The sequence below is a fragment of the Hippichthys cyanospilos genome, chromosome 6 (genome assembly GCF_059441005.1).
Source record: "Hippichthys cyanospilos isolate Australia breed blue-spotted pipefish chromosome 6, RoL_Hcya_1.0, whole genome shotgun sequence".
Taxonomy (NCBI): Eukaryota; Metazoa; Chordata; class Actinopteri; order Syngnathiformes; family Syngnathidae; genus Hippichthys; species Hippichthys cyanospilos.
In genome coordinates, this window is record NC_142374.1 from 17,508,317 (window position 1) to 17,529,836 (window position 21,520).

General features: G+C 39.5%; 2 protein-coding genes and 1 long non-coding RNA gene across 4 annotated transcripts in view; 1 reads left to right on the forward strand and 2 right to left on the reverse strand.

The window, feature by feature from the left end:
- Positions 1-745: 745 nt before the first annotated feature.
- On the reverse strand, positions 746-6,049 carry LOC148422511 (annexin A2-like). Its single transcript, XM_088416242.1, has 13 exons — positions 5,908-6,049; positions 5,421-5,478; positions 5,239-5,332; positions 4,440-4,534; positions 3,662-3,775; positions 3,402-3,492; positions 2,663-2,742; positions 2,540-2,599; positions 2,146-2,239; positions 1,982-2,077; positions 1,843-1,901; positions 1,009-1,131; positions 746-927 (listed from the first exon to the last, which is right to left on the reverse strand). The coding sequence occupies exons 2-13, from the start codon at positions 5,466-5,468 to the stop codon at positions 871-873; spliced, it is 1,011 nt and encodes a 336-aa protein (XP_088272368.1). The 5' UTR covers positions 5,469-5,478; positions 5,908-6,049; the 3' UTR covers positions 746-870.
- Positions 6,050-6,277: 228 nt separating this feature from the next.
- On the reverse strand, positions 6,278-17,047 carry ice2 (interactor of little elongator complex ELL subunit 2). 2 transcript variants are annotated; one of them, XM_088416238.1, is made up of 15 exons: positions 16,951-17,047; positions 16,053-16,154; positions 15,457-15,805; positions 15,251-15,370; positions 15,040-15,174; positions 14,747-14,863; positions 14,395-14,554; positions 13,677-13,858; positions 12,833-13,604; positions 11,654-11,823; positions 11,451-11,580; positions 9,698-9,782; positions 9,504-9,554; positions 7,877-8,120; positions 6,278-6,423 (listed from the first exon to the last, which is right to left on the reverse strand). In XM_088416238.1, exons 1-15 carry the CDS (start codon positions 16,986-16,988, stop codon positions 6,295-6,297), a joined length of 2,784 nt encoding a protein of 927 aa, XP_088272364.1. In that variant the 5' UTR covers positions 16,989-17,047; the 3' UTR covers positions 6,278-6,294. The 2 variants fall into 2 exon arrangements, with proteins under 2 accessions (XP_088272364.1, XP_088272363.1); XM_088416237.1 differs by having other exon boundaries at positions 6,279-6,426.
- The window catches only part of LOC148422513 (uncharacterized), a 45,466-nt gene continuing 31,208 nt past the window's right edge, over positions 7,263-21,520 (forward strand). Inside the window, exon 1 of the long non-coding RNA XR_015865797.1 lies at positions 7,263-7,331. This is a non-coding gene — a long non-coding RNA (uncharacterized LOC148422513). The remainder of the gene's footprint in view (positions 7,332-21,520) is intronic.

The following is a 21,520-nucleotide window of genomic DNA, read 5'->3' on the forward strand; positions in this document are numbered from 1 at the left end:
AAGGCTATTCTTTGGAAACGCTTTGACGGAAACATGATTTAATGTCTGAAAATAAACTGTAAACGACCGTGTTTGATCTTCAGGACTTATTTTCATTAGCTTCCTCTTCCTCATCGCTGTGTTCAGCACAAGTCGTGTTGCCTTTTGGGGATGCTTTTTTTTTTTTTTTTTTTCCCCTACCTTATACTTCAGTAGAAATGCCTTGACAACACTGTGCTGCTTTTTCCATCCTGAGAGACTGCAAACTAAACAGGAGAAACACTGTATATACGCTTGTTTAGTGCTATGCAAATCATCTCTGCCGGAGGTAAAATTAACATTTTTAATTAAAATATTAGCACCAAACAAACATGGAAAAACACACTAATGATTAAATCATATTCATAGATTCTCTTAGTGGGATGTAGAGGAAGGTATTTTCTACCTACTCTTGTACTACATTAGTGCAAAATTGTATTGGATTATAAATAAACTTAATTATTCATTTCATTCCTCACTAAAGCAAGTTCTTCTTCTATATTCTAAATTCTTTTATCTATGCACTTTTTCCAAGTTTTGGGGATCCATATGAATGTCACGTTTATTCTGTGTTTCCTTACTATTATATAAATAGAAACAAATGTCAGCGTGCATTTGATCAGCTGGCATCAACTGGGTGAGGCCTCAATGAAAAATGCCGGTCGGTTTTTAACGCTACTAGATCGCCCTCTTTAGGATGGTAGGGGAACTGCAAGATAAGCAAGGCTTTTGTAATGCGCTGCTTTATTGCTATTTTGCTTCAGATATTGACATTCTTCATATGGCAAAAGAAAAAAAATACTTCTTTAGCATACTAGGTCCAGTTTTCTTCATTTGTCAAGTTCAAGGAATTTACTCAGGTCCACAGAGACCCAGCAGAACCCTCTGATAGTCCCCCTTGGTGTGTTCCTGCACATGAAGTACAAAATAGAGCAGAATAGAATCAAGCTGCTTGAATTGTAACATGACGTCATCTAGCCACGGACTCACCATGATGGTCTTTTGAAGAGACTGGCCGAAGTGGGCTCTGTATTCCGAGCAGATCTTCTTCAGGTCCACTTCGCAGCGCGACACAATGATCCTGGTCACCACCTTCTCCTTGGCTCCTTTACTCTGACAACCAAAAACATCGACTCGTTTTCTTCTCAAGCGTTATGGTGTCTATGTGTGCGTTCCGATGATCGATGGCCTCCATGGAACGGAAATCTAAAACTGGCCCTTCTGCCCAAAATAACCGGACGCGTTAACTGGTTGTGTTGAGTGTCTCACGATAATGATATACGATGCAAGTATTTGCCCATAGTGTAAATTTAAAAACAAAAATGAGATAAAATAATTTGCAACAAAATGAGCAAAACTAATGGTTAGCCTAGCTTAATTTTTTTCCTTCAATTCCAACTTGTACATTATATTTTTTTTGTGTGTGCCTTGCTGCCTCCCACAGGTCAGTTTTGGTACTGCGAAAACCTATGGTGTGTAAATCACACAAAACTGTGTACTGTATATTATATATATATATATATATATATATATATATATATATATATATATATATATATATATATATATATAGGGCTTCACTCTCAGCAGCCTTCACTTTCATACTCACATTTCGATCAAAAGTTTGAAAACACCTTCAAAAGATAATGGGAGCGCTTTATTAACGCGACTGTTGGCTTAAACTGCACAGGATTTTGCGCTTATTTTTACTCGTCCTCTTCACCACTAACATAAACTATGTAATATACATCTACAGGATCAACATAAAATTGTTAATGTCCCCATTAGAGCGCAGCCTATTATGACTTTTGCCTATCAATTTACCTTCATAGCATCATGCAGTCTGTTGGCAAAGTACAGCTGTTTGTTTTCAAAGCTCTGCACTAAAAACAAACAAACAAAAATTAACCAGCCGTACTAGTAATACTGCGAGTCACGTGTTTGCTGAATAATTCCCAAGTACCTAGAACGAGGAAGGACTTCTGCAGGTCTCCTTTGACTTCCTTCATGATGCTCTCCTGCATGTCGTAGGGGCTGTAACTCTTGTATCTCTGAAACACTGCCCGGACAAGTCATCAGTATCTTTACGCTTCAATGTTATTTAAAAAAAAAAAAAAAAAAGCTCACCCCTTTGCAGGTGGGGGACGCTCCTCTCGGACATGATGGAGATCCAGGTGGCCACGTCCGTTCCTTTGGTCTTCACGCCGGCGTCATACAGTCTCTGCATTGAGTGGCACGATCAGATTTTTCACAAGCGAAGTTATGAAAGGGACGGAGGAGCGCAAATGACACGCCGTCTCTTTGCAAAGTCATTGGGAAATGGCATTTATTTGAATGATGCTCCTCTTAAGTCCCGCGGACGTTAAACACCGAGCAAATAGCAATCAAGGGCATTTTATTACAAGCGCTTGAAAAAGGAAGCCGCGCATGTTTTTATTGCCGCTCTGATTTCAAAATCGCAACTTTGAAATGCCACCATGTCGTAAATATGAACGTGTTAGTGAGCGTGGGCACGACTTACTCTGGCGTCGTCGTCAATCTTCTCGTAGTCCACCACGGAGGACGGCTCGTCTCGCTTGGCCTGCGCACATTTCACTCGGCGTTACGAATGATGAGCTGCGGGCCTTTTGGGGTCAGAACGTACCTGCACCAGAGCCAGCAGCAGCTTTGCAAAGTTTCCCGAAGTGTCGCCTGCTACGTCTTTATCCAGGTCCTTCTTGAACACTGTCAAAAGTTGCCCATTTTAGCAAAGCAGAAGTTGGAGAAACTTTTTAGAGTGGGTTTGTTGGTTTTTCATTTGATTTTTTCAAAAATGCTTTTTCCTATTGACTTTAGTCTTTTGTGATTAAATATATAGGGCCATCGGATTAACATTAATTGCGATTAATTACAAGGATAGTTAAGGCATTTTTTAAAATTTTATTGCATTAATCTCATTTTTAATCTCTAACTTTATCCATTTCTATATCATGATTAGATCAGGCTACTGTTGCGGGTAGGCGGGAAAATTCAGGAAGATGTGAAAACCGAATAGCAAGTGTGAGTTGTCGGTCTGATGACTGGTCTATTGAAAAAAACAAAAAAAAACAACAACAACAAAAAAAAAAACGTCCTGACAATCAAGTTAGAATGAACTGCATTCTTAGTAAGAAGGAGCTCAACTTTAGCCTTCCACATAAATGCAAAGCACAAAGCTGTGAGTGTTCATTGCTTCATTTTAAACTACTTCAATTCTTCTTTCTATTAAAAAAAGAAGTGTCAAGAAGATAAAGAGCTTAAAATTCACCATTTTCAGCCAAATTCAGCCATTTTGTTTTAAAGTAGACATCTTCAAACTAATAAACTCCCACTAGGGAATTTGCAAAAAACTCTGGAATACTCACACTCCTTGTAGACTTGCTTGATTTCCTGCAGCTCCGAGTTGCTGCGGGAGCACAGAATTTCAATGAGTGTTTCTTCATCAGTGCCAAGACCCTGAAAAACACGCCCACATCATGTTAAACATTTCAAATTCACAAAACCATCAGAGCAGTATGTATGAGTCTGCATTCTGCGGTTTGCCCACAAGAGGGCAGCGCCGCTCTGGAAATGAGCCTGCAGACTAGCGGGACAAAGGTAGGCAATGCTGTAATCTTTCCTGTACCTTAATGGAGCCTCTGATCTCGGAGGCATCATACTCGGACGTGCTCTTCATCAGGCCTAGGATAACCGATTCCACAGAGCCGGACAGCGCCCCCTTCAGAGCTGAGATCATGTCCTAAAAAACACAGTATCAATGAAGTCACCCTTTAAGTCTCAGGTTCCCAAACTATGGCCCAGAGTCAATCTGTGGCCCGCTATTCATTTTTAAGCAGCATTGACTAAAAATGCTATTTGCAACTAATACATTCTTTGCATATTTTGGAGGGCTTTTCTGATTATGATAACATTTATCTCCCTCTTGTTTTGGTTCTGAATTTTGAGATGGATTCGGCTGATGTTCAGTGCAGATGCAGGCATTTTTTGCTGGGTTGCCGGGTCTCTGACCACCTGAAAATCTTGAAAAAGCCTCGAAAAAAATATAGTTTGATATAAACAATATAAAACTAGTGGCTTGATTTTGGTGCGATTGTTGAATTAAAATGAAAGGAAAAAAAATCTAAGTGGCCCTTGCATCCTTCAATTTTTATGTATGCGGTCCTTGGATGGAAACGTTTGGACACCCGTTACTATAAGTGACTTATCATGTTACAGTGTTCCCTCATTTATCGTTCCCCAAAATACCTGCCGTAACCACAATCCATTAAGTCGAGCGTTTTTAGTTTGTTTTTTCTGTATAAAAAATAAAATTGAACACAATCGAATACATAAAATGGAAGACTCGTCAGGAATTCTTGTAAGGGTTACTCGATCTGTAAATATGAACAATAAACTGCCTTTACCTTCTTTGCTCTCCTTTCAAAAGCAAAGGCAATTTCCCTCCTTTGGGAGTACGTCCGCTGTGTTAGGACATCAACGATGGTCTGTTCGTCCACACCTGAGGGCCACAGAAGACCAAGTTTAGCTTCATCATCGTGTCGTGTCTTGTCAGCGCACACCTTTTAGCACAGTGATGGGAGAAAATTTCTTTCTCAAGCCTTACTTAACTTCCCCATTTGAACTCAAGATAAAGCGCAGGTGTCCAACTCCAGTCCTTGAGGGCCGGTATGCTGCATGTTTGCTATCAAACATGCTTGATTCAAATGATAAGGATCATCTTAAAGCTCCTGCAGAATTTGCTAAGAAGCTTATCATTTGAATCAGGTGTGTTAGAGGGAGAAAAAAAAACGGAAAACATGAAGGACAGTGGCCCACGAGGACTGCGGTTCGACACCTACGAGCTAAAGGAAACTGTTGTTTAGAATGGCCTAAAAATAGATGGAAAAGCTTACTAGTGTCCCCTAAAACAAATTCTTTGAGAGAGAAAAGTGCATTTGAAGGTGGACATGTGGTAGTGTAAACAAATGCTTTACCTCAAGCAATCAAAGTATTTTATTTAAAAAAAATATATATAGCACCATCAATTTTTTTTCAGGAACGAATGACAGTCATTGGAGGACTTTTGGAGCTTCCAGAGAATGTTTTGCAGCGCTAAAGTCACACGCTTAGACCGCTTCCCAATTTTTTTTTTTTTATTAAGTCAGGGATGCTGACTCATAAATACCAGAGAAGCTTCAGCCACATTCCCACAACGATTCTTGCCTTTAGTCTTGATGGCTGTCTCAATCCTGGCAGCATCTTTTTCGGGGTCAAAGTCCAAAGCAGGTATGACAGTTGGACATTTCGGCTCATCGGACTGTGGGATGAAATGAGACATTTGTCAAGAAGATTAAAAAAACAAAAAAAGTTGTGGAAGTTGTATGTATTGTGTGTTGGGACTCGACCTCAGCATTGAGGGTGAGTTGCCCCAGGAATTCCGACACCATGGCCATTTTCACTGTCCTGCCAAAAGAGACACATCACGTGATCTTGAATCTGTATAATCCCATCAGTGGGACACCTTTGTTTAGTCTCCTGATGCAATCACATTCTTCCGCCATCCCATAATGGATGGATAAAAGTCATTACAGCGTTCAGTGTGCGGCGCTCTCGGCAACTGCGTGTTTGCTTCTCCGTCAATGCAACCATTCCAATTTGGAAACCACTTGCTAATCATTGACACATATCCAATGGCCACACCCTGGACTGCGGCATGAAATCACACAGCAGTCACACATGTGGACACAATGTGAGATTGTTCCCAAACATTGAAAACTACACACAGGAAACAACACAAAAGAAATCATGAATCAGCTATTTTCTTTGCACATATCCTAAAACATGACGGAGCAGCTAATCCGGCTGCTTTCCGAGATCAGTATTGAAACTTACCTAGCTAGCAGAAGTTGCCAGAAGACGGAGGAGTCCCGATGTGTCGGGGCAAAGGGTGTGGAGATTTGACGCCACTGCGACTTCCAGCGAGAGGACTTCCCCTTTCGCCCTCCTCCTCCTTCCACCCACTCCTGACTCCACCCAGTTGAACAAGCAGCCACTGCAAAGTTGATCCCGACAAAAAAAAAAACAAAGCTACTCGGCTTTGTTAAACAGGCCTTCCTCCTCTCACACACTCATCCGACCGGGTGACCGCACATCCACCTGAATACTTAGAACTTTATTGCTATTCCACAGGAAATGACAACTGAAAAAAATGAATTTGTGAGTAAACATTTTACACGGTGCAAAAGATCAATACCTCGCATGTAAAAGTCATGCGTGATATTAAACTGATTGTTCAATGAGATTTTGAATGTATCTGTTGCGATTGGCTGAGCGGTTGTTTTTCTTTTTCTTCTTCTTCTTCTTCCCTCCCGGTTTGGGCGGGCCTGCAGCATTTCCAGCTACTGAATCCTGCTGCAAGAAGCACAGTGCAACATGACAAGCACTTTTTAAGATGAGCACACTTAGGAATCAAAAGTGCTCCCTAAAATATGTTCACTGTGACAACACAAGCTGAAAGCATAATTGTGATTAAAAGGGTACTGAAGTTATTTAACCCTATTCAAATAGTAATACAAAATTAGTATAATTAATTTATTTACTGCGTCAAGGATCTCTTTTTACTGTACTAGCAGTAAATGAGTCAATTATTGTATTTGTCATTTTAAGTAACTGGCATATATTGAAGAATAAAAATGTATGAGTTGCAGTGAATAACGGATTTAGTCTGCTATTTCACAGAAGAAATGTTCTTCTGTAATTTAATGATTCCATTGTTTTTTACGCGCAATAAACACCTTTAAAAACGTATTTTGTCACGTGCTTTCGGCTGAAAATGACATCACGTGCTCAAGGCATAAGTAATGGCCAATCACGGCTCAGCTTGTGATTGTCACATGACCAAACCCAGAAAACATAAGCCTTGAGTGTGTGAAGTCAAATTCAGTCAACAGAAAGTCGAAAAAAAATCTACTTTTCAAAGGTAGTCTTCAACATTAAAAATAATTTAGTAGAAATCATAGATTTTTTTTTTTACTGCTGAATATGACGAATAAATGTGTTCCTTTGTGAAATATGAATTAAGCAGCAAAATTCACTTGTTTAGAACAATTTCAGGTGGTGGCCATTTTTGCCAGTTGCTGTAGACATCAAATGATGTCACAGTTGGCTAGGTCTCAGCTTCCAACCAATCACAGCTCAACTTCTGAAGGTCACATGACCTAAACAAACGAGCAGCATTCCCCTCCTGAGCAACTGTGGTGTCATTTTCAGTCAACAGCAAGTGGCAAAATGTTCGCCCTGGGATGGATTAAAAACAGGTAGATTCCGCTGCTTAATTTATTCTTCAACAAACACAATAGTAATCCGAATGCCATATTTAACCCTCGTGCAGTATTTTGACCATTTTTGGGTCGTTTTCTTCCACATCATATTTGCAGTATTTTAGCTGAGGAATAACACTCTCCTGGTAGTGTGATAACTAAGTGGTTGAACTTTGTTGAACTTTGAACTTTGTTTTCACCATCTGGGTGAAAATCCAGCTCACTAGTGTCTTCTTTCAATACTTTCCCTTTATTGCGAAATAACTTTGATGCATTGATCAACGAATTGGACAAAATGCTGCCCAAGGGTTAAACTAGAACAGATACTTATATCGGGCATTTTTGACTCGACTTCCCCTTTAACGGCAGCGACTTTTAGTCAGGCATGTCATGAATGTCACCGAGTTGTCTGCTACAGCGAAGCGTGCTCTATTGTCCTGCTTGTTGGTTGCGCGCTAACAGGCATGCAGTGTTGGCACAGGTTCAGCCAGTCTCAGAAGTACTTGGCTGCGAGCGTTCGATTGGTTCTGCATTTTTTTCACCTGTGGCGCACACTGCGGCGGGAATGTGCAGGGGACGCGGCCGCGCTTCTTGTGGAAGGGCATGGCCACCGTGGGGTCCACGGGTATCCAGGGCACGGGGCCATCGGCGGGGGTCCGGGGTAGGCCGCAGTGGACTTGGCGCAAGTCGTAGGCGGTTCGGGAGGCTTTCCCGTCGGACGCTTTTAAAAGGGTCACAAAAGGCTCCCATGGTTTGTGGGTGATCAGGTATTGGCCTTCTTCCATTCTGCAAACACATTGCGTCATAGAAGGAGTGTCTCAGCGTAAAGTCTTCTGGTGAGTGGAATGTCAACTGTAGAACGCGGTGTGTCTATTTGTGAAGTAGTTGTGCAACACAAACGTGTAGGCAGACAAATGTCACAATTCTAAACCTGAGGTTCTTCATCGGTTCGAAACGGAACGTTTGGACCGGTAGTTCTCGAATGGAGGCACGTTTAGGGTGTGAGATTTTAAGAGTTTCTGCGGGTATTGGCAGATCTAATTTAATGTTGATTAATGCATATTAATGACATAGCGGGAAGAGTATATTTTCTTTTTAAATGGAAAGCACATGAATTGAACATGAAGTAACTTATTGCCGAATTGTGTTAGTGATGCTTTTGCAAAACGATGTCTGCCTTTAATTTGCTAAGTTTTATATGAATCTGCTTTGTCATTAAATATGCAATTTTCAGCAGGGGAATAAAAAAATAAAACATGTAAAAAAGAAGTAAAATGAAGAATAAACGAATAAAACAGATTATGTTTTATATATATATATGATTATGTTTTTATATATATATATATATATATATATATATATATATATATATATATATATACGGGGGGTTCTTAGTCCAATTTTTTAACTGTAAACAGTGAAAACTCCAAAGACAGAAGCACCCATGTTCTTAATCTGAAATTAAACTTTTTCTGCAAAAACAAAACAAACAAAAAATGCCCTAAAAATCAAAACTAAAACGTTAAGTAAATCATGACGCCAGGTATCAGTTAATATTTTGTGACTTTTACAGATGAACTCGGCAAGTGTGTTTTGCTTTTTTTTTTTGGGGGGGGGGGGGGGGGGGGGGGGCTTTTGTGATGCCACAGATAGTAAAGGTAAAGATACACTTTGGCACTCGGGAAGGTGTCTGGCCATCAGTACAATAAGGCCCGTTCATTTCATTAAATATGAATTACATTCACAAATGCATTTTACCAAAGCATAAATAGTATAGCGCTGAAGGCATATTGGCTATGATAATAAGCATAATGAAAATGATGAGCACTTGCCAACAACGGGCCAATATTTCCTATCTATTACGCTCAGTTAAGAGTCTGCCAGCCATCTTCAACTGGAATGAAGTGGATTATTTCTTTATTCCAATTAGCGGAAACTGATGTGACTTCAGAGCACATGCTTTCAGATTCAAAATACTTGTGATATGGTGGCCAATGCAAAAAGGTCAAATCAGCCTCTCACTTGTTGCTAAATGAATCAAACGTTGCAGTCTGCTTGCACGTGGTCGAGAACGGTCAATCCTAAATGCTACAATGATTCAGAAGGCAAAGAAATAACGAGGAGGAGCGCGGCCGAGCGTTTGTTGTCTTTGTGCCGTTGGCAACTTACTTCGTCAGCTTCTTCAAAAGGTGGTGCAGAATGTTCAGTGACTTCACTGGGCTGTGAACAAAAATAAGCACGTGCGTCATCGCGCTGATTTGGACATCGGTTGACAAAACCGATGGCTGATTAAAAAATCCGCTTGCATGATGAGATTTATCCTGAAATCCCATCTTAATCATCTAGCGAGGCCGACAACTCACTTGAAGCCGCAAGAGATGTTGTGTCTCCACACATCAGGCAGCCTTCTGAGCAGCGCCACTTTAGAAGTGTGTGGATTGATGTGAGCTACACAAAAAGCAAAGGATAGAGAGGAGGCTAATGAGGGCAGACAACAAGCGTTTTTCAATCAACGCCGGCATCTGCTGCGCTTTGCCTGAGCGTGTAGCGAGTGATACTGGCCGTGTCTTTTCTCACGTCCTGTACGTTTTCAACAAAATCCTCCCTCATGTACTGAATTAAAACCCCAAATAGACTCATAGATGACCACATGATGAGCCATCAGCCACAAAGAGGGAACTCTTGTATCAGCTGGGGCAGTTACGTAAGCCTTTATTTTTTCAATTTAGCTCGTACACCCTGACGCGTCAGACGGAGTCTGTAGGAATATGAAGAGGTTGTCTAAAAATATGCGTTATCGAGCAAAGTTTTCAATGGTCACACCCATGTTTTTGCAATGGGCGCGATAACCCTGACCTCAAGATTTACTTTATACAACATGTTGAAAGCAGGACTGAAACGAGTCCCAGAATGATTTGAAAACCTGGGTGAAAAAAAATAAATACAAGGGCCAATTTTTTCTTGCTCTGGATACCCGCTTTTAGTCTATGTGCCAGAAAAAATGTCAAGTTGATCACATCGCAGCAAAATTGTTAATACTTTGCTGGAAATGCGGTGAAAATATCAATATCAAAATAAACCATAGTTTAACAAATACTTTCTGGACACTACTGCCTTGGTAAGCTTTTATTTTGAAATTGCTCATGGGAGCCTGTTGGGGCAAAATAACTAGTGTTTCTGCTGCAACCCTACTTACCCGATACAACCAACACAACATTGTTGTAATATCACATTCAATCACCTTTTCAGGTCATTAACATTACATGGGGCACCTATGACCATACCGGTGACTCTGGCTCTTTTATGGCTTGCATCTAACATAAACTAGCCGCTAGCTAGCAGGGCTCCATATACAGTAGGTTGGCGTGATAGACAATGACTCTACACACTTTGACGATGACAGCCTGACACAGTTGCCGTTTCTACTGATCACTTTTTAACAAACCATGCTGACTAAAATGTGCTGTTTCAGCCCGCAAATTTCTCTCGTAGACCAAAATTTATGGGGAGAGATTTGGAAGAGGAAAAGGAGGAAAGTAATGTTTTGCTAAAGCAGTTTAAATTTAGGTACCAAAAAAAAAAAAAATGTTGATCTTCAAAATTTCTGAAAGCTGGTCATTCATAATTAAGCAGAAATGTGTCATTTTATCTTCTGCGTTTACAATTGTTTTTCATCAGAAAACAACATTTTTTTGTGTATTTTGATCTAAATACTTGATATTCAAATACTAAAAATGCCCAATAACTGCAAGATTTCATAATGTAAACCAAATCATGTGATGAGCAAGTACACAAATCAAAGACTTGAGCTTGTACAAGGTTGCATTTTTCTTGAGGTCTTAGGTTGTGTGAAGGCAGTGGCTGTTGTTAAGGCAACGGAGTAGACTTGAGTCAGACTGCAGAGGGAGGAGCTGATGAGTCATCTAAAGACTATTCTATTGGTTTATGTGGGAGAATCCACTTGGTTATTTCAATGTGAGGGGAAAAAAAAAAATCAAGAAACATTCAAGTAATTATAGAAAATGAAAACACAGCTGAATATTCCACAGGAACGAAACCACCCCAGATATTTTTTTTAAAGAAGCCAAATACATGACTTTTTTTTTTTTTTTTTACCTATGAACGAAACTGTACTGGAGTGAAGCGCCGTCTCCGTCCACAGTTGGCAAGCCTCGCTGCTACTTAGGCACTCGACTCCGTGACACAGCTGGTAGTTTAGTTTGGGCAAAACGTGCACTGGCACAAACTGTTTCAAAAGACAATGAGCACAATCAGCCTAAAACGCATGAATATGTCCATCCATATTTGGACATGCATACCTCACTTGAGTTTTTCATGCCTTTCCTGGCTTGAGCTACAGACACCGAGCTGCGCACTATGACGAGAAGGTCTTGGAGACTGAAGAGCTTGTACAGCAGGTTGCCGCTCTCAGGGGACGTGTAGTCTTGTTGGTCCTCGGTGCTATCCTGCAGCTCCTGAGACAGTAGTTCTGTGAGGCGCAGTGGAAAGTGCAAATCATGTATTAATAATAAGTACAAACGACTCAAAATCGATTATACTCGCGATTCACAGTAGTTGTATTTATTTTTAGGTACAAAACTGATGTATTTAATATTTTAGAATTGTTTACCTTCTGAAATGTATTTAAGACAAAACTTTTATTTATTTTCTGTTAGTCATTTTACTGTTGTTGTTGGTCTGAAATTGAATCAGTGTTAAAGTTCAAACAATGGATAACAGCAGTTCCATAACTTACAAAGTTATTACATAATACTTTACAGAGAGGAGGTGAAAGAGCTAGTTGGGAGGGGAAAAAAAAAAAAGATCTGAATGAACAGTTAGCCTGTGGCCCTGGCTGAAATTTTGTACAGGTATGGCCATTTTAGAATGCCTAATTATAAGCTGCCACCGTGAGTATGGCTTTTTTATTTATTTATTTTTTAAATCCAGCAGGACCTACTGTATTTGATTTTTTTAAAGGTTCAATTTATGCATGGTTCACAACACGTCCTTGCCTTGGGTTGAATTTACAAAACATATATTTTTACTTGAGAGTGACTTTCAATGTAAGATGGGGAATGGGCCGACAACTAGCAATTATTATTTTTAAAACCAAAATTAAGAAAAAATGCATTTATGATTTAAAAAAGCAACAGAACAATAAATGAATAAAGTGAAGAAAAATATATGCATATGAGAATCTGCAGTTTTTCCAAATCTGCAGTCTCTCAATGTATTTGTAAAATTGTTCAAAATTGTTCTCAAGACATTCTATAACAATCTTCGATTGTTTTTCGTGTGACATTTTGAGCGTCTTTGAAAATTTCTTGCGACACAAAAAACAAGATGAACACACACTCAAAAAAAACCAGGTTGTTTTAAAATGTCTCAAGAGCAATTGTTCACCCGTTCGTAGGAGAGGGCCCTTAAGGATTATTTGAAGATTTTTAGGAGACCCTAGTGCCCCAAAATCTAGCAAAGAGCAGCTTGATGCTAACTTTTTTTCTCTGGGGAGTTGGTTTGGGTCGCAGGCATAGCAGGTGAGGTTTCTCCACTCTGGTGCCGGCTTCTTTCCAAGTAAGAGGTGACACATGGTTTCACTAGTGATAGCGGGAGGGTGTGACGCGGCGTTTCCACACATCGGCCGGGTGCGACAATCTCCTGGGACAGGGCGGGGCCTTTGCCGGCTTTGTCAGCGGCCGTGCTGAACATGGCCGTCTGCATGCGCAAGATCTCCCCCAGCTGGTCGGCGGGGGCATTTGCTCGTTTGGACGCTCGCTTCCTTGCTGTCCCTTTTTTAGGGGAGGGCGATGATGAGGTGACAGACTCGGAGGAGGGGTCGGTGGGAAACGAGGTGGGCGCCGCGGCTTGAGACGGTGACACGGCATCATCGATGATCAGTCTGTCATCTTCTAAGTCTTCTGTACCTGACAGTTCTTTCTCACTTTCGCCATTAGGCTCATACGCCGCGTTTGTTGCCGTTTGGCGGGCTTCCCCGACAACCGTCGGCATCATCTGCTCCGTCGCCGGGTAATGCTTAAGATCTGTCACGGAGCTGCGCATCTCCTCTTGGAAACTTCGGCCGAGAGGATTAGCGAGCCGCTTCGCCTTGCTTGCAAGTGGCGGACTGGCACTCCCAACACGTTTGAGTCGCTTGTTTTGCGTCTTCTGCTCTCCCGTTAGAGGCGATTCTCCAAAAGTCTCCAAGTCGGTGAGATCCACCCCAAAGTCGAGGTCATCGCAGGAGATAATGTTTCTTTGGGAGACTTCCTAGAAACAATTAGGAGGTGTCACTGATAAGCATGAAACATGCGACATAATAAATGTCAGCTTCATAAATACCGACGAGGCTTCCCGATCATCCACAGCGAGTTCTGTCATTAACTGTGACACATTTCTTTGTCCAGTTTTTTTAAAGGAAAGCTTCAAACTCTCCTCATGGTAGATGAGACTCTTTTGTTTCACCGTTATTTCACTGTCTATTAGAGGTGATTCGATGTAAACAGTCTTCTTCTGACTCACACCTGTGGAGAGAGTTCATACAACATTTTATGACAGATTGCAATCACGAGTCAAGATAATATCCTGAAATGGAGGATTTCAAAGAGCAGACATGAGTCATTTTCAGGGGGCGGGTATCTTGACAGCGAGTGACAAAATGGCCGCCCCAGAAAATATTGCATTTTATGCTTAATTCATATTCCGCAAAGGCAATAATATCCTGAATGTCATATTTAGCCAGTGGAGGTGCTTACATTATCATTACGATACATAACATATAGCATTACATCATTGCATATTTTTTTTTTACCTAACTTTCCCTTCAAAATGATTTCGTTTCTGGCAGTTGCTGGTTTTTAGTTGCTCATTTTCCAAATGAGTTTTGCATACAAATAAATAGTGTAATTATGACTTTTCTACTGCATTAGACTCGTTGGTACTAGAATGTGAACTGTGATAGCACATTCTAAATTTTAAGAAAATAAACTGCATCAACCGTGGGCCCCCTGAGTTCTTGCCCCCACATCTCAACTCCAAAAATCACAAATTAGTGCCGCACCTTTGCCATTGTTTATGTTGATGCATACAGGAAGTTCCCATTTTTGAGCAAAGTCAGGGCCATGGTTGTCCAGAAGTGTGACCAAGGCATCTCGGGTGAGACATACGTGTGGCTCATAATGCGCACACAGCTTCTCTGCATTCTGGTCACTGCCGATTGCCTGCAGAGCAGCAAAAAAAGATTTAGTGAAAGGAAGACTTTGACACCCCCTGGTGTCTTTTTGGAAAATTGCCACAGCCAAAATAAAGCCACTTAAGACCCGCGGACATGAATCCCCACTCTTGCAGTCTCAAAAAGAATCTTTGTGCTTTACTTTATCAGGGTAATTAAAAAAAGTGAAACAATTGCTTACAGCGTGCATGTCCTTAGCTTTTTTGGCTGGAGGACTTTCTGATGAAACACTTTGATAATCCGTTGCAAGCTGTGCATCAGCATGCATTACCACGCAGCTTGTGATATCCACACTGCCCTGGGGAGATAAAAAAAAGGGAGGGGGGGGGGGTGTCCAAATACGGAAATAAAGAAAATGAAACAACATAAAAAAAAGAGGGCTTTGCAATTCAATTGACTCAAGTTGAAGTTAAAACCACAGCAGAGCAAACGGCTCCAAAAATGGCTGGCGCGGCCTCAGTGAGAATTCATTACCATGACAACAAGCTGCTTTTCAAAGGTAAGAGACAGTCCCGGGTTGAACGTTCCGCCGGTCAAACTGGTCATCTCGCATATCTGATAAAGCTGAGGTAATGCTTGGATACATTCCAAGCGTGCGCTCAAATATTCCTAAGGGAAGAATCATTTTTGTTTTTTTTCTTGAAATACATAAAACAACAAAAAAGTAAACAAGTCACGGAAGTACCTCTGCATACTGCAGCGCTCCCTGTGATATGAAATTGTAGTCGTCCGCACATATTTTGGCCGCATCCTGCAAGTACCTCTGAAATTGCATCACCTCTTGGTCTACTCGGGCTTTCAGGTGCTGAAATATTAGCGTAACTCTCAAGTCGATAAATGCAAGCAAGGATTAGCCTGATGAAGAGAACTGTTAAAGGAGATTAGCCTCACCTGGGGAGGATCCCTCGGTTTTTTACTGCACAAAAAGCCGAGATATGCGCTCTGCTCTTGGCGAGATAGGCTGGAGACGCACGGGTAGGGAATTCTCGGTCGGGGGAAATCATCCTCGGCCTCACTCTTGACCTGCTCGGGCTGCACGTGAGCTCTGGGGGGATTTTTACAGCCCTCTGGAGATTCCATAGAAATGTTTGCGGAGGACGCATCAGTGTCCATGCTGTCCCAGCAGGACTCATCTTTGGTGCCGTTAATGCCAGCTTGAGACGGCTCAACATCTTTGGTAGCAGATTTTGGTCCGCAATGAGCGGAACACTCGGATTTGTTGCTGCCATTCTCAGAAGGACTTGGATAAAAAGAGAAAAATGGTTGGGAAACAAAAAGCTATCTACAGCCAAGGGTTTTGGACAGTGTAGCTACTGACATTTAATTAACACATTTGCTGCCAATGACAACAATAGACGTCAAAAATGTAAATAGGTAAATATTCTCCAAGTTCAAATCAGACTTTGGGACACTCCTGTTTGGTTTGAATCTTTTATATGAATGAACAAGTTGACAGAATTGAGATCATTAGTTGATTCAAGGCATACCTTTGTAGCGAAGCCCAAAGCTCTCTCGTGCTGGGCGCAAGGGAATATTGATCGTAAGCGTCTTTGGTGAAGAAGGGTGCATCGGATACAGGGGGGTCCTCCCTTGAAGAAATGTGTATTAGTGTATTTCATATTCTGTTCTTTAATGCAAAATTAAAAAGGATAGCCAGAAAAAAATATCTATGGTTAATATGATAACTACATTATTTTTTCATGTGCAAGTAACATCTTTAAAAACACTTTTTGTTTTTCGCTTGCCGTTGACTAAAGATGACATCCCCTGCGCTCAAATCTAAGGTAATAACTAATCGTGGCTCACCTTTTTTTTCCCCCCACTTTGGTCATGTCACTTTTGCAAGTTGGGGCGTGATTACCCAAGGCCTGAGTCTGCGTGACGTCATTTTAATTTGACAGCAAGTTGCAAAATGTGTTTTTAAAGGAGTCAATACAACAAGAAAAAAATAATAGTGTAAAAACAAACAAAATATTAACAACTGATGAAGATATCCAAATAAGTTTAGTATCCCTTTAATATTTATATTCGAATTGATTATGCCTTAAGACCTGGATGACTTTTAGTTCACAACTGTCTATTTTCAAGTTAAGCTTGAATTGCACATCCTCGTCATGCGTTTTAGACCATTTAAATTTGAATAGTTTCCAAGCTTTTGACTGGCACCGTATGTGAGTCACATTTAAAAATTAGTATAATTTTGCTTGGTACAATTTATGACTACTTCATCTTTGAGGTATGTTTTGCTAACGTAACAGCATCATCGAATTCGGATGATGTGAATAAGCACCGATTTCAAAGGTACGGCAGAGTGTCAGATGTAATGACATCCAGCACAACAAAATGTAAAAATCTGCCGAATATGACTCGTCAATATTTACTCACCATTCCAGGTCCACTGCCACTGGTTTGGAAGAGCACATGAAGCCTGAGCCACTTAGCCAACTGGCAAACTCAACTGTATGCTAACGCGTGTGCGGGTGTTTTTCTTCTACTGAGGCAACGATGTCGACTTTTGCTGCTCCGCGCACAGTGCTTCCCTCCAGCGGATTTTGGCAAAATCGCACTGTATTCCATGGTCAGTTTCTGCACTACTTGATTGACATGTTACGCAAAAAAACTTGTTTTACTCCTTTTTATATAGATATACAAAAACACGTATTTTAAGTTATTATATTATGTATATTGAAATATACCAAATGACCAATTTCTTTCTCAACTTTCCAAGTAGCCCCATAACGATCAGTTATAAATACACACAATAGTGTATATAACCTGTGTTCATCAAAAACATGCTTCTTAATTCCTAAAAATATATAATAAAATATATATTCCGTTTTAAGTCACAGTGTTGTCTGGCAGTTTGAACAAATGTGCCGTAATACAGACATATAGGAAAATAGAGTGTATTCAAATGGTTTCACGAGAATGTTTATAAATATTTTTTTTCCAGCCTAAATATTTAAAAATGTACATATCTAGAATTTTTCTTCAGAGTTAAATACAACTGATATGTACTTACACAGTCAGTGTTTTTTATTCTAGTAGCCAGAGCTTACAAAACATATTTTAGAATCACTTTTGTGTAGATACATTTTGGACCAATTAAGTGAAATGTGATCATTTTAAGTGTTAGTTAGTTGCACCCTTAATTTCCAACACGATTTTAACTAATCAGTAAAATTATTACGCAAAAGAAAGTAATCTTTTTTTTTTTACACAAATTTGTTATATTTAGTGATTACACTTCAAAATAAAAATCTTTAGTCTGATTTCATGTTATTCATCCCCCCCAAAGTGTTTTGTGTATAAAGCAACAAAACAAAACAAAGAAAAAAAACAACAAAAACATTAAAATGTGAGAAAATGGAAAATTGAAGAAACAAAACAAGAAACCAGCCAAGAAAAAAAAAGCCCATTACAAGCGGTAAATTTTATTATGGGATAACAGCACATAAAGCACATCTAAAACCGATGTGTCCAATGTACTTTTAATAAAGGTAATATTAAAGGTACAGTTTCTAAGTACAATATAACAACATTCATATTAGAATGAAAAGTATTTAAAAGACAACATTAAATTTCTTATTTTTCTTTACAGCCGTATTTACAAAATGAATCAAAATACTTATTTTCATATTTAAGAATCATCAGACAAGAAGGAGCAAAACTACGTTTGTGAATTGACTACCTGCTAAAGAGAGTTCAAAAGAGCTGGATTCAAAAGGTACATGAGCATCTGGCCCCAAAATTTAACATCAGTAGCAAACATGTGACTTGAAAATTGGTGACAACCACACGCTGATTTGAGCTTTCCCTCAATTTGCGTTGCTCTTGCTTGGAATAAAACAAAAACAAAAAACAACAACAACAACAAAAAAAAAAACAAAGACTCCACCTCTGCTTGAACCTTCTCATTACACGACCGACACGGAACACACAACATGAAAAGAATCCTGATGTACAGAATACTTAACGCAAAATGCATTAAGTGTTAAAAACCCTAAAAGAAATAACTCACTTTATTGAGATAACCTGTATGTAAAATGAGCATTTTATTTGCAACCCAAAAAAGGTGAGAGGAATGAGTCCGTACATTGAAATCCTTTAACACTGCATGGATTTTTGCACTTAAAAAAAAACAAGTTTGTGAATGTGAAAACGGAACAAAACACACTTCAGTATACGGACCTCAAAACCCCCCAAAAAGGACAATCAAAACCACGTATGCGCTTTTGCTACACCGAGAGGCACTCAGTGTCATACACTGTGTATTATTGCCAGCATATTTGTATTTGCTACAGCGGAGAGAAAACGTCTTCCAACGGCCTTTCGTGTACATTTTTTTTTTCCTTCCGAATGGACAAAAAAACAAAAACCCAAATTGCCTGACCCCAGCACCGCTTCCCTGCGTCATGTGAGGATCTATGCAGACACCAGAGAGATAAATACGCCAAAATCTACAGCCTCAAAATGCTCTTGTTGCTTAATTTAAAACCTACAGTCGGACAAAGAGAAATTAAACACTGCTGCATCAGTTTGAACATTTTTTTTTTCACAAAGTATCCTTAAATAGCTTGGTACTTAGCAGATAGCTAAAGGAAATAAGTGCCTTATTCGAGACAGTTTAAAATGCTTCATTTTAAAAGCTTAATATAAAAAAATCTTCCTCCAAATTCAGGTGAACATCTTTTTTCATGCCCACTTAAATTTTAGAAAATGTTGCAACTATCCGTACTATCCAAAATAATGGGAGGGCGGTTCCAATATTTTCTCAGGTTGTTGTGGACATATGTGGAGATGTTCGAATAAAATCTGTTGAGGACATCACAGTTTTCTGACATCAAAGGGTACTGAGCTTTTTCTATGGAGAGGAAATCACTTAAGACCCAGGAAAAGGTTTATTGTCCATAAACTCCGAAATACTGGGGCGATTATTCCGAATTTTTTCACATTTTAAAGTGCCACGTGTATAAAGTTTCACGATAATTTTGATGATGATTAGTTGTAAATTTTGGACACCAAGATTTCCCTGAATAATAGCTTATTAACAGGAATTTCCATAACCAAAAGATCCACTAAATTTGAGCAATAGTTTTAATATTTTCACAAGTACATGTGTGCATACAATTTGGTAATGATTGGTCGTTGTTTTTCAATGTCTAAAGTTTTGCCACAAGTGAGCGTCTATTGAGAGGAAAAGGTTTATCGTTATGAAATCCAAAATATTGGGAGAATTTTTCAGATATTTTCACAAGTGGACACAAGTATAGATTTAACACATGTATTTTGGTGATGACGAACGTCCATAAAATCCCAAGGATCGGTACGATTGTTCTAATATTTTCATAGATTGAAGTTGCAATGAGTAGAGATGTACACAATAATTTTGGTGATGATTGGTCATGATTTTTCAGCTTTTTTTCCTAATTATAACAGGTTAAGGTTATGATTGGCAGTTGAGTTTTTTGCAAAAAGTGAGCATGAATTGAGAGATTTCACGTCCATAAACTCCAATTTACTGGAAACATTGTTTTAATATTTTCACACGCTAATGCAGGTGTGTGCTGTTGTACAGACAATTTTGGTGACGAGCTGTTGTAATTTTTTGACATTAAGCTTTTTCCTACTGCAAGTGTGTTAATGTTTCTAAAATCTCCCAAAATAGAAGTGTACAAAAACTTTGGTGATGACTGGTTGCAGTTTTTCAACATTAAACGTTTTTTGCCGAAAGTGAGTGCCTATCAAATGAAGGGTTAACGTCCATAATTTCACAGTTTGAAATCAGCCCGTGTAGAGATGTGCACATGAATTTTGTTGAGGATTGACAAACATTGAGCTTTTTTTTTCCATTAAGCATTTTAGACTGTCTCCTTATTATCCCAAGACAAGCACACTGATACAGGTACTGGCTGGGTAAAACATTTACCGCTATCTCTTTCGTTACTATGAATCAAGTCCTAATATCGAGATTAATACTGTATGCAGTGGAATGAATCAACTAATAGGGTGGCCAGGCTTAGTAATCAATAATTTGTTCACAAACGTACCTAGCACCACAAAAAGAAATCAGCACACCCCTAATACCAGCTAAACCTAAATGAGGGAAGCAAACTAGAGTTATCAATACAATATGGTGTAGCTGATTAACACAGAAATATTCTCATCGGGTAGGCCTTAGTAGCAGTTTTTTTTTTTCCTCTTACCTATACAGACAGAAGCTACCTTTATACAGGTGATCAATAATATTAAATATGGTGAGTGAACAGCAGAGGATGAGTGCGAGCAATAGTGAGAGAATCAACTTTACAGGCCATGTCAAGTTCTTGGTTCTTCACCTGGTCAAATATCCAGATCCAGCTTAAAAAAACAAACAAACAAAAAAAAAACAATAGAAGAACCCAAACATGATAAATAAGAGGTGTATTTACATGCAAATGCTTAAAGACTAATATGCACAGAAACAAAGAAAAATCCAAAATTATACACCAAGACATATATTATTGCTTGACATTCAATTATGGCTAAAAGTTGCTTTTGATTTTTTTTTTCTCCTTAAATCTACTGAATATTCCTACGTTGAATCCTTATCAGCTGTGCTTGGGAAAATGACACTTTTTGTTCAAACGTGACGGGCAAACTTGAAGCGTGACATAACATTTTCACAATTATATCGGCAGGAACGCTCAATATTTCAGTCGGTATAGTGCTTTATAGGGAACCGTATTTGGCAACTTATACTCTATAGGGCAATGGGATTTCTTCCAGCCCAAACCGGGAAAAAAAAGAAATAAAATGAAAGAATCATCAGTATAAGTCCTACGACAGAAATCCAGTTGCATCGTTGAAGACGTTATGTCACACTTTGTAACTGCTACGTACTGAGGATGGATTGAGCTCAGCATTTCCATAAAAACAAAAGAAAAAAAATACATATATCAAGACCTTCTCATCC

Bases quoted from the DNA above. Each gene is read 5' to 3' on its own strand.
- ice2 (XM_088416237.1), bottom strand. From the start codon at position 16,988: ATGTGCTCTTCCAAACCAGTGGCAGTGGACCTGGAATG. The intron at 16,155-16,950 runs GTGAGTAAATAT...CATTTCTTCAAG, and splicing joins GTGGCAGTGGACCTGGAATG to GGAGGACCCCCCTGTATCCG. The intron at 14,555-14,746 runs GTAAGCAATTGT...GCTGCTCTGCAG, and splicing joins AAGCTAAGGACATGCACGCT to GCAATCGGCAGTGACCAGAA.
- LOC148422511 (XM_088416242.1), bottom strand. From the start codon at position 5,468: ATGGCCATGGTGTCGGAATTCCTGGGGCAACTCACCCTCAATGCTGAG. The intron at 2,078-2,145 runs GTGAGCTTTTTT...TTGTCCGGGCAG, and splicing joins CGTCCCCCACCTGCAAAGGG to TGTTTCAGAGATACAAGAGT. The intron at 1,132-1,842 runs GTAAATTGATAG...TTTGGTTGTCAG, and splicing joins GACTGCATGATGCTATGAAG to AGTAAAGGAGCCAAGGAGAA.